The following is a 12,507-nucleotide window of genomic DNA, read 5'->3' on the forward strand; positions in this document are numbered from 1 at the left end:
CAACCTTGAAACCGATTTGCCACACTTCCAAACAAGTTTAGAATTGGTTCATCTGACTTTCAAGAACTATGCGATTGATTAAGAAACACTCAATCACAAATCATGGGTTTAACGGTTCTACCAAAACAAGTTTCGGTTCTACCTCCACGTGAGTACTGTGCATAGTTACACTAGCTTTCCAAAATTCGTTTGACTAGGTACTAGGATCGGTTCCCCACATATATATGGTATCTAACTCATTTGTGTTGCACATGTCCATAAGATCGGTTCCCCTTTCTGCTACAAACCTTGTTGCACCTCATACAAGGATCGATTCCCCTTTGTGATGTGTTGCACCTCTTCATAGGATCGGTTCCCCTTTACCCATATTCGGTTCAACAAAACACAAACTCGATCATACCATCTCAGGTGATTTCTTAAGATCGGTTTCACTAATAAAAGTCATACCAATACATAAGTAAGGCCTTTGTGAATAGTTTTACCAAGAACACAAACAAGTCGTGAGCGGTTATACTAAATCACACATATTGGATGTTCATAAGATATGCAATGAATAACAATCCCAATAACGCATGGCGATTTCCTTTTCGATTCATAAACAAGTTTATGAACTTACTTCCTTAAAACACATGTAAAACATTGTTTCCTAGGATGAAATCCCCACCTCATACCCATACATAATCACAATAGCATTTAAACTATTTATGTCGATGTCTTATCTACAAAGTTTAATGGTTAAGCAATAAACTTCATATTGTATTCCTTAATACTATGTCTATCTAGAGTGTTCATGCTTCACAGTTTCGTTTTCAATATGCACGACTTGAAAGATACGTTAGGGAATGAAACAGTTCAATTCAGATATCACTAACCTCAAGTGGAAGCATGATGTTGTCGTTGTAGCTTCTTACTTCTTCACTTCTTCAAGTCTTCGAAATACTTGTAATGTCTCATATCCTAATACTTTCAAGTTAACCTATACGAAGTTGACTCTAGTACATAATCAAGCGACTCTTAAAATGAGTTTTGATTCACTAAAATATGACAACCAAACTTGACATACCAACGCTTGGTGGGTTCAACCGAGCTATGCTCTAACAGCAACAATATCCATCGGTTAGGAATCCCCTCAAGATATTTATTTCAACATTAACATTGATGGAGCAGCAAAGGGGCATCTACAAGTAACGGAAATAACACTGAGCATCACAACCATACTAATAACAGAAACATGAGGACAACTATTGGCTACTATTTTATCACACCAACATCAATGGACCAAGGTTTGGTTTGAAGCTGACTCGCAAGCATCAATACACCTACTGCAATAAATCACTTGTGCACCTTGGTAATTGACCGAGAACCGAAGCTATTTTTCCAGTAACAAGTACCGGGTAGACCAGAGATAAACCGCGAAACGATCTTATCTCCAAAATGCGACAAAAGTTTTTACACCGGCCGTCTTCCTGCCTAGACGCAACCCACCTATTGGTATGAGGAATGTGACCTAGTAGTTTTAGCTTAGTTTTTTTTCATGTTTTCTACTTATCTACACCGTTATGGTGGTTTTATCTACTCTTTTGAAGTTTATCTTCGTTTTAATGGTGATTCTTGGTTATTGGTTTGGGTTTTAAGATCAATAGTGATGCTCTCCAACGATGAAATCTCCATCTTTGTTGTCTCTGGCGACAACATCTTCATCATCAAATTATACGTCAACGGAATTTTCATCGGCGATTTCTTTGACGAGGGAAAGCTTCATCACTAGTTAGAAAGAGATTTTAGCAAATTACTCCTATTTTGGGAGCACATCTTTCTAAAGAAGAAAAACAAACTAAATGGTTGGAGTTTAATTCCGACAAAAACCGTTCTTCCTCCGACTTCATCGGATCTTATTCATAATTGTATTTGTCTTACTCCGATAATCCTTCTTTTTCTCTTGTAGGATTTCTCGATATTGTACTTTTACGGTATGTTCTTGTTACTTTGTATTCTCTTATTTTCGATCTTAAACTCATTGTAACCTCGTATTTCCATTAATGAAAAGGTTTATTTTTTATCGAAAAAAAAACCAACAAAAGTGAACAAAAAAATAAAAATATGATATAAAAAAACGGGAATATGAATTTTATTGTTTTCATATAGCCCTTATACTCTTAGGCCAAGCACTATGGCACAACATTTCCCTTCCCTATTCCTATTTGTAGGGAAGGGATATGGGTCACAAGGCAATCTCACTACCCTTCTCTACACTGCACGGAAACTCGGTTTTCATGTGAATAGTGTCAAACGGAAACTGAGTATCCGTTTTTTTTCCCAAACTTTTTTTCCGTTGAAATATTTGTATAGTTAAAAAAGATAATTTGGGATAAAATATATATATATAATAGGTAAGAAGGAGATTAATAGGTAAAAGAGTTTTAGTAAAAAAAGAAAAGAGTGAAAAAAGGAAAGTTTTAGTGTAAAATTTGGAAAACCAGAAACGGATACTTAGTTTTCGTATAAAAAGTCATGGATACCGATTATCTGTTTCAATTGAAAAACGGAAACTGAGTATCTGTAACGCAGACTTTTACACGAAAACTGAGTTTCCGTGCAATTTTTCCTTCCATACTTCCTGGATCATATCTGATCCAATTTTAAATGTAGGGAAGGGATATCTCTACTTATAAGGGATATGGGAGACCATAGTGATGGATTTTGAGAAATTTCCCTGCATTTAGAGGATATGGAAGGGAAATTGGCACCATAGTGCTTGGCCGTAGAAATACGAAGTTTATTGTTTCCCTATAAAAGAAACAAATCTATCGTTGTTACCTAAATATTATATTTTTTTGAGTGAAAAAGGATATATTAACGAAAAAATATTTACAAGGTATATACAGGAGAAGTTGAAAGACTTCAAAACCTAAAAAGAAGAAAGAAAAAATCTCTATCTCATATCCATGATATCTTCCCAATGGAACAAAATCTGATTCATAGAGTAACTTGTAAAGATGTCATTGTTTGAAATCCACAAACATATCCAGCTTTATAGCACAAAGTAAATCATTTTTTGATTTCGGCCTACCTCCATGAACTCTTTGATTCCTTTATAACCACAATTTCCAGCAAATAACAAAAGGGATTAGATGCAACACAAGCTTAACTCTCTTTGAAACCCTACTAATTCTCCAACTCAGTAAACTGTTTTGTAATATTTAGCTAGGCACCCACATAACATGGACAGAGTTAAGAAAATACTCCCAACAGAAACTAGCCCAACTGCAATGATAAAAGAGGTGATCTTGAGATTCAACTTGACTATTACACAGTAAACAATTGTTAGAACTAACCTCCACCCTTCTGTTCTGCAACATAATTCTAGTGGGAACTGAGTCGTGCATATCATCCCACAACATAAAAAATAACTGTAGGAGGTGCAAACTTGCTGGACACGATATGATGAAATTCCCATGCAGCATATGTCTGTGTGATTCTATTGTAAATCGCCTTCGCGTACAAACACCTTCAATGCAGTCATCTTCCCCATAAACTAAATCCACGTTTCTCAAATCGTATTTGGTTTCTATCTGATCAATACGTTTAACTGGATCAAGCTCTCTACTGAATATAAAATTCCAAGAACCACTTTTCATATTAGCAACCACTTCATTCTTATGTTTTCTAATCCTGTACAATCTAGGATATTTATCCTTGTAAGCACTCTTCTCATTCCACCAATCATGCCAGAACCTCACGCCTCTTCCATTCTTCACCTGGATATTAGCAGTAACATAGAAGTCCTGATTAGCTTTTAGAATGTCAAACCACATGCTTCTACACATAACTTTTTTAGTTTGCAAAGGTACCAGACAAGCATCATCTGACTTCGATTTTTCACAAACAATTTTTCTCCACCAAGCTGTTTTCTCTTTAACATATATCTCCCATGCCATTTAGCTAATAAAGATCTGTTAATATGCCTTAAGCTCTTGATCCCTAAACCTCTCTGCTTTCTGGATTTACAAATCTTCTTCGAAAACACCCAACTCATCTTTTTATTGTCATCATCCTCTCCCCCTAAGTTTTTTCTCATGATACTGTTTGGTTTCTTTTCCACAGACACAGGAAGATAAAAAACAAACAACAAATATGTTGCAATTCTTTCTAAAGAGCTTTTGATTAAAGTCACTCTACCTGCTTTGTTGAGAAACTTTCTCTTCCAAGGTGCCAATTTTTCCTTCATTCTATCAATGACCACATCCCAAATTACCACACTTCTTTTAGTTGCTCCAATGGGAATGCCCATATAAGTAATAGGTAAACTGGTAAAGTCTCTATTTTACATCCCAACTCGAAAGCTAACTCTTGAACTAACTCATATGCACCTATACTTATCATTGAGCTTTTCTTCAAGTTTAGTTTTAATCCAGTCAACACTTCAAACATCAGAAAAATTATTATCAATCTCCTTACCTCCAATTTTGAAGCAGTTAGTATAATAATTGTGTCATCAGCAAATTGCAGGTGTGATATCATTGTGCCACCTTCTACCACCTGAAAACCTCCAATTCTGTTGCCTGTTACAGCCTCCTCAAGTAACATTGAGAGCACTTCTACCACCAGTAGAAACAATAAAGGTGACAATGGGTCAACTTGTCTTATTCCTTTGGATGGTCTAGTGATGTTTGTAGCTTCACCATTTACCAAAATATAGAACTGGGCTCCAGTAACACACCATTCTATCCACTTGATCCATTTCTCTCTGAAACCATTCTTCTTCAAGATAGAAAATAAAGATGGCCAATTGACAATGTCTTGTCTAATCGAACTTCCTGAGTCAAGTCAACTGAGACCGATTTTTCAGATTGTACCGATTTAGTTCCTAGAATAGCGGGAGTATCTTTTTTCAAATTTGAATTTAAAACATCTTGCATTTTTTCAAACTCAAATAAAAGTCTCTGATACTCCTGCAAAGAAGCCTTATTCTTAGGAAGAAACTTAAAATCCCATTCACTTGAAACGACCAATTTTTGGTCATCTTCTTCCACCATGAGAACCGTCAGGATTTCAGAAAAATCGCCCTGACGGATATTCTGAAGAATTTCAAATTTTCTTTCTTCAAAGAGTTATCTGAGATATCCATGAATCCCCCTAGAGAATCTCCAATGGATTTAAACAACTTATAGCTCCAAAATTGATGAGGAATTCCGCTAATCTTGAGCCACTTACCCAATCTCGCCATTGCTTGTATTGGAATGATGACATCTTGCTCCAATCTGGGTTCAATTTCACTTTCTGAGCTGGTTCAGAAAAAGAAACAACTAGCATCTGGGATAATGTCACAACTGCATCATCCACAATTAACTTCTTCGGCCTCCAAAGATCCATCTAGTAATCTCTTGAAAAATCAATATGCGCAGATTGCTCATCAATAATCTCCAGATCCAAAAATAATTCCCACTGCATTTGTTTTAGAACCTCTCTTGCCACCCTTTGCCACCTAACCACACCATCATTTTAATCAGACCTCTACAAGATGTTTCTTTCATCAACCTTTTTGACAAAGGATTTTGAAAATCAGAATTATTAGGTGGAGATTGTGTTATCCTCCTGTTCAAACCATTACCTTGAAGAACTCTTAATATTTCCTTGTATAAAACTCCCCAATAATAACAATTTTCACCACAAGGAACACAAAGAGTATAATATCTTGGACCATCTCCTCTTCGAACTCTAGAGATTCTGAGATACCTTCCTGCTTCGCTCTCCTTCACTTCACACAGGAATGATGCTTCTCATTCTCTACGTGGCCATCTCCTTTTTTCACATTGATAATACATCGCTTCTTTCATCACATCCACCAGCCAAATCGTCGTTTCTGCGGAAAACTGAATCCACGACCTAAATCCCCTTCTCTTCTTTTCCTCCAATCTGATTCCTTGAGTGTTTCCTGATCTTCCATTGGAAAGAAGAAAATTTTCCGTTCAAGATAAAGCCCTTTTTGCGCTCCTTCTCTCTCCATCTTTAGTTACCCAAATATTATTGTTTCTCAATAAAACACAAAAATTATATTATTATTTTTTTTCTTTTTTTTTTCTTTTTTTTTTCTTTTTGTTTGAAAATGTTATTTCTATTTTATATTTCTGTTTAACAGATTTATATTAAAGGGTACAGATACATTCAAAATCTGGGGTCAGTACCTACTGACATAGATATGTATGGGTCATGCAAACCATGTTGGGGATTAAGTCCGGACCATTGCTTGGATGCGCATTCCATTTCTGTGTTACGAGTATTGTGTATTACTTGGTTATGCAGAATGCACATGGCACATGCTCTCCGTTAACGCGGAAATCTGAAGCATAGTTTAACTTGATTAACAGTAATTTAAAGCCGAATAAACCCATCGGAAACATAATAGATAACAGATTTCAACATCATTTTCCTCAAATTTGTCACTTCAAACATGTTTGAAGGACACCCATAATGATAAAAGAAATCTAACAAAAACATGGATCATACTATTGTAAATTCAAAAACCTATGGTTAACAATCAAAGATTCGAAACCTTTCACAATTTACCAAACGTGAAATTTTTCCAATCACTTCTTGACATGTGGTGCAAGATTTGAACCTTAAAAGTATGCTTAGAGAAAGAAGTAGAAACCCACAATTTCTCCCCTCTTATGCTCAAAAGAAAAAAAAACTTCTCCCCTCTTTCAAGTGCCTTGTAACAAAAAGAAAAAGAAAGACTCCTCTATCAATTCTTTGTAATTATGATTTTGATTCACCATGATTTCACAAATAAGCTTTGTAAATGCTTTTTTTCTTTATTCTTTGCATGGAAATAGCTTACATCAAAGATAAAGCTATAAAAGAGAAGAATGAAGTGTGTAGAGATACAAGAAGCAAAAACTTGAACTTTTTCGGTATAAAAATCATTAAGATGTATCAGAGCTACAACATAAGTATCTATGATAACTTCACCATTTTCTTTTCTTCTTTTTTCTCATTCACTTTGGTCTTTATCACATTTCCCTCCCATCTTCTTCTTCTTTACAACAAACAAATGATTATTCTTGTTTCATTTCTTCTTTTTTCTCTCAGTCTCTAAGAATATAAGCAATGATTCTCGAACTCCTAAGTTATATACAAAAGAATAACATTTAAAATACAAACAATGAGTTAGAAAAAAAAGACAAATACTAGTACTACTTTCGCCTGTTACCCACTTAGGATTTCGAGCTTCAGGGAAGATACATTATACATTATACATCCTGCAGAAGGATGAAACCAAATTGTTTAAGTATATGATTTACTGTAAGGTATGTCTCAGGAAAATGTAATCTTAAAGTATGTTTCAGGATTCAACTTACCGGGTCATCAAGTGGAAGAAAATGCTGCTACTGGTCTTTATGTTCGAGGCTGGTTAAGTTGCAATGAGTATTCAGCCTCAAGACTAGCTGAACTTGTTACATGATAGTTTGACGAAAAATTTGAATATCTGATAGGTTGGGTTACGGACTAGTTATGCCTATTGTATGAAATGGTTAGGACAGGCTAGATAATCAGGAGTGAAGAAAATAAATGAGTGCTTTGTTAGGCTTTTTGGCGGTTTGTGGGGATCGAATTTCTCCGTCAACCTTTCGAGCAAGTTTACTTCCAACTGCAATTTGGGACCATTTTAACAGATAAGAGTTGAGACAAGAATAAGATCAGCGAAGGAGAACTTTAAAGAGAATGAAAATGTGAATCACTTTCAGGTCCATTCTAACTTGAGATATGGGACATATAGACAGGTTATATTGACACAAACATTCTTCTTAGATTATTAGAAAGTGAGACTAAAAAATTTGATACCTAATTGATGGATAAGAACACCACGGATCAGGTACGTGGTCCATGGTGTTCTTGACCGAGAATTATAGCTACCTCAATCAATGAAAATTATGGATTAAATTTTTTGTCTATAAAATGGAGGGTAAAATCTGTACTGTAAGTAAAAAAATGCTAATCACCTTTTTTGGCAAATAGATGGTCCAGCCCTTGGGATTTCCATGTCGTCGTTGTCTGAAGTATTTGAGGTGCCGCAGAAGAGGAATCTGCTGGTACACCAAAATAACCAAGATCAATACGGGGAAAATTTAAATGTCACTGACATGAATTCATTGGATTCTTTTTTCATTGTCTATGCTTTACCTTTCGAGAAAACACGGGTCATTTGGCTTCACACCCGAAGTTCTCTTCATACCAAACAGCAACTATCTCATTATGATCCCCTCCTAACAGAGCAAAAGACAGCGTCGGATCAGCTTTAGACATAGAACATAGAGAGCAGAAAGAAAAAGCAAGTTTAGAGAACGAGAGAGATGAACATACTCAAATTTGAGTCTTTACAAGCTCCTAACCATTCAGAAGAAATTAAGCTCAGTATATCCACGTGAGTGAGGTAAAAGTTCTTCGACCTCAATCCGAGAACTTGTGCAGCTCGCACTTCTCTTAATTTGACTATGATTGATTGATTCAACCTCGGCAGTAAAGATACTATAAACTGGCCGGTGATCTGAGAACCTTGACTCGCCACGAACATAAGATAATTGCCGGATGCCTCTTCCATGCCACAAAATGCGATCACACCTTCACAGGCAAACATTTAGCTAAATCAGTTTTTATCACCATTTTTTTACCCACAAACATGAAGGTTCGATCTATATGAATAACAGGGTTCAGATTTAGTTCCAAGTAATTCGACATCATTAAGATATCAGGTAGGTTGCTTTTATAGGATGAAGTTCTTGTTCTCACCATGCCGGAGTTCGCCGTTTTTCCTTGTTGTGGGCGTCATCCCCTGCATATCTATCTGAGTTATTCGAGTACTTGTATGTTGGAGGGAAATATATCCTCCCTTCGCTCCATCCTTCAAACACACGACCCCGCTTTTGCTCTATGCGTAACTGCTCGAAGAACATCAAAGGTTTAGCTCAATCAGTTTCAATAAAAGAAAACAGTGGACAATACAGTGTGAACTTAAATAACAGTAGAAACAGAGGCTAGATATTGTGCCTGATCGTTTTGTAGCAGTGCCCTCCAATTGTGCATCTCAACAAGTGCCTTCGCAGAACGGTAAGAGAGGGCAATACGGTAGTTCAAATCTCCAAGCCAAATTACTCGACTAGATCAGTAGAAAAAAAATCTTGTGATTTAAGAGTTTTACTAATAGATAATTATATAACTTACTGAACATACACCCAAGTAATTACAACGCTAAATAATACATTACATACTCATGATCCATAATCGTTTCCGGGGATCTCTCATCTCCTAGTCCATGAACACGTGGAAACCTCGTTTTTCTTAATATCTCCATAACATCAGAATTCCGTCGTAGCTCATCCCCCTCCTTCTGCCCAGAGGTTAAATGACTACACACGAAGCAAAAGCTTGTTTGGTGCAAGGACATACTGACCGAAATGGAACCCTGAAAATGCAATTTGGTATTCCCCTCTGCTTAGTTCTTCATTTGGTACTCAAAGAATCAAATCAAATTATAAGCTAATGAACAAAAATAAAAAAAATCATATTCACCTTATTCCCAAGATATCCCATTAGTCCTCTGCCAATGCAAGAGACTTTAATGTTTCGAACAGCATCAGTTAACTCACTCCTTACCCACACTGTTAAAAATATCCCAACCATCTGCTTACTAGAGATCAAACAATACCTCGAATTCCCTGATGATTTCTCTCTATGCTCCATAGAATTTGATCCACCAAAAGACATTGGCGAGTAAACAGTACTAGGTGAATCCTCAGGTACGTTTTCCTCATCGGATGAACCCCATCTATAATTTGGGTCATAATCACTTGGTCTATTTCCAAACATAACACGATCACAGACACTATATCTCCGATCAAGTCGTGGCTGTGAGACCAACATATCATTATCCATTCTCATACTATGACTTAAGGATTGAAATGACCGACGATGAAAAAATGAAGAAGCTTTTTGTCTTGTTGATCCTTCAAAATCAGCATCTAATTCTACCACGGGATCAGGGACAGGTGAAGGCGTGTAACAACAACCATTTCCACTAGTTCCCGGAAGATTGTTCAGAGTTTTACGGATAAGTGCTAGCCATTTTCTTGCAGGACCATTATCTTCTGCTCCCAAAACATTGCCAGCATTCAATGGAACAATCTCTTGAAAGCCAAGAACATAGATATCAGCAGGAGGTGAAGTATGAAGCCAATCTTCTAAATTCAAGTGACTTGGTGGAGATTTTCCACCTACATTCCATGTAGCTACAAAGATACTACACCAACATCAAAAGAGGGCACAGAGAGTCAAAAACCAAATTTCAAGAAATTAAATCAAATAACACAATAAGAGAAGATGAAACATCAGGATAGATATATAGATGATACCTGTGATTTTGGACATCAGTAACTTGAGCAGCATCAAGATCAAGCTTTCCTCTCCTAACACCATCAAAGTTTTTCCTATTCAATCTCTCTGTGTACGTCAAAGTTGGGAAAGGAGATTAAAAAAATGAAAAGAAAAGGCAATAAATATTTTTAGTTGGGAGATGGATTGGTTTAGGAAATGGTCCATAGCTAATAACTCTAAAATCTGATTTCTACACAGAAAAATACTGAACCTGTTCTGCTTTTCTTGATAGTGCATGCCTCCATCTCTGAGTAACTGTTGTTCCACTCTCTATTACCACCTGAATACAAACAAAATATTTATCAATACAAAAAATTAAAACTTTGATTAACAACTGAACAGTAAGTAATAATAATGCTAATCATCCCCCCACATCTTCAATCAAAAAAAAAAAAATGAAAATTTTAGACTGTGATTCAGAAAAGTACTAATGCAATTAAACCCACAACTTTAATTACAAAAAACAAAATCAAAGTAGGAAAATAGTTAAACAAATCTTTGAAGGAAAAATGAAACAATCTAAAAACGGATGATAGCAATAATGCCATCAAACCCACATCTTTGATCACAATAAAAAAAAAAAGCAGATAAACTTCCTCGAGAAGATTTAGAAACACCATGAAATGAAGTTGGAGGGAAAAACAAAGATTACACACCTCCATAGACAACATCGGCATGGAAGTCCTGAGCTTTAGTCTTGATATTAAACCATTTTCTAACAAGACTTTTGGACCATGAAAACTTACTCTTCTTTGTATATCCATCTTCCCTCATTGTGTTTCAATATTTCTTCATAACAACACTACTACTCAAAAATTAGTCCTTTGTGATTGATTACTCACTGGGTTTTGTTTGTAATCAACTCAACTCAACATTGACTACAAGATCCAAATTGAGATTTCTCAATAAAAAAGTCCTCAGCTCAATTCACTGTATTTCTTCTTAGATTTCTTCAATACCAAACCTTGCTATTTTCAGACACAAGACAAGATACAACAAATGTATCTATATGTCCCTAGAAAACAACAACCCAAATGAAGTTTTTAAATTCTTGGGTTCTTTCTTCTCACTGACTAAGATCCAAGGAGTACAATAGTGAAGTCAGGAATTGAAACTAGAATGAACAGAAAGAGAGGAAGTAAAAGAAGATACAGACTAGTGAGTGAGAATAGAAAAAAGATGAGAGATTCTCAGTTTGTAACAAGACAATGCAGCAGAAGAGACTAGTGAGAAAGAGAGAGAGAGGAAAATGGTTATTGTTGTTGTTCTTCTTCGTCGTCTTCTTCTCTATTCACAAACAATACCTCGTTCACAGTACTAGAAATTTGAAGAGGAATAAAGTGCAGGGAAGCTCTCTCTCGAGGCTATAACCCCAAATCCAAGACTTAAACAAAGACGGAAAACCAAAACATGGGGCAATCCTAGCTCATATATATTGGTAAGACTTGTTCTTAATAATAATACTAGTAGTAATAACTTACTTGCTGCCCCAAGTTGAAAAGAAAAGAAAAGAAAAGGAAAAGAAAAAAAGAAAACTAGTTGGTCGCCCGTTCTTAAACGCAGTCAGTCCATCTGTCTGTACAACATGGTCAGCAACCAAAGTTAGAGAGAGTCTTTGCTTCACTCTGTGTATATGACTATATGTCTAAATATCTAGTACCATTTTTGGTCTTACACTCCCTAGAAGAAAAACAATAAAGCAATTCAAGAAAGAAAAGAAGATAAAGGGGAAAACTTCTTTGTAGTTTTGTCAGCAAGAGATGGTTTTTTTTTTTTTTTTTTTTTTATGTACTCTCTTTTGCTTCTTCGACGTTTACCAGTACTGATTTTAGGGGGGAAGTAATGATCTTGTGTCACAATTTTGGAGAGGTGCTTTGTGTGAAGAATGTTTGGTTTGGTTTGATTTTTATTTTTTTTCTTTGGTGTGGAGAAGGGATTTGGTTTGGATTTATAGAGTTTATATGATTTTTTTATTTTTTTTTGATGGGAAAGGTTAAAATATTAACTTAAGCAATGTAATACAAAAAATCTACAATTTCATTTTCATCAAAAATATTAGAATTAATATTCTCTTTT

At 35.7% G+C, this 12,507-nt stretch overlaps 1 protein-coding gene across 3 annotated transcripts; it reads right to left on the reverse strand.

Annotated features, from left to right (window-relative positions):
• Nucleotides 1-6,885: 6,885 nt before the first annotated feature.
• LOC113316993 (type IV inositol polyphosphate 5-phosphatase 7-like) lies at nt 6,886-12,087 on the reverse strand. 3 transcript variants are annotated; one of them, XM_026565152.1, is made up of 13 exons: nt 11,088-12,087; nt 10,643-10,711; nt 10,410-10,497; nt 9,571-10,297; nt 9,270-9,463; nt 9,049-9,157; nt 8,791-8,939; nt 8,365-8,622; nt 8,185-8,267; nt 8,004-8,087; nt 7,362-7,651; nt 7,218-7,262; nt 6,886-7,125 (listed from the first exon to the last, which is right to left on the reverse strand). In XM_026565152.1, exons 1-8 carry the CDS (start codon nt 11,203-11,205, stop codon nt 8,397-8,399), a joined length of 1,680 nt encoding a protein of 559 aa, XP_026420937.1. In that variant the 5' UTR covers nt 11,206-12,087; the 3' UTR covers nt 6,886-7,125; nt 7,218-7,262; nt 7,362-7,651; nt 8,004-8,087; nt 8,185-8,267; nt 8,365-8,396. The 3 variants fall into 3 exon arrangements, with proteins under 3 accessions (XP_026420937.1, XP_026420935.1, XP_026420936.1); XM_026565150.1 differs by having other exon boundaries at nt 6,886-7,262; XM_026565151.1 differs by having other exon boundaries at nt 6,886-7,262; nt 8,004-8,090.
• Between the last annotated feature and the right edge of the window lie 420 nt (nt 12,088-12,507).

Source organism: Papaver somniferum, chromosome 10, assembly GCF_003573695.1.
Source record: "Papaver somniferum cultivar HN1 chromosome 10, ASM357369v1, whole genome shotgun sequence".
Taxonomy (NCBI): domain Eukaryota; kingdom Viridiplantae; phylum Streptophyta; class Magnoliopsida; order Ranunculales; family Papaveraceae; genus Papaver; species Papaver somniferum.

What these genes read in the sequence shown, in the direction of transcription:
- LOC113316993 (XM_026565152.1), bottom strand. Translation starts at nt 11,205, where the DNA reads ATGAGGGAAGATGGATATACAAAGAAGAGTAAGTTTTCATGGTCCAAA. An exon ending in ACTGATGTCCAAAATCACAG is followed by an intron (nt 10,298 to 10,409) that starts GTATCATCTATA and finishes ATGTTGGTGTAG; the next exon opens with TATCTTTGTAGCTACATGGA. An exon ending in GAAACGATTATGGATCATGA is followed by an intron (nt 9,158 to 9,269) that starts GTATGTAATGTA and finishes CTACTGATCTAG; the next exon opens with TCGAGTAATTTGGCTTGGAG.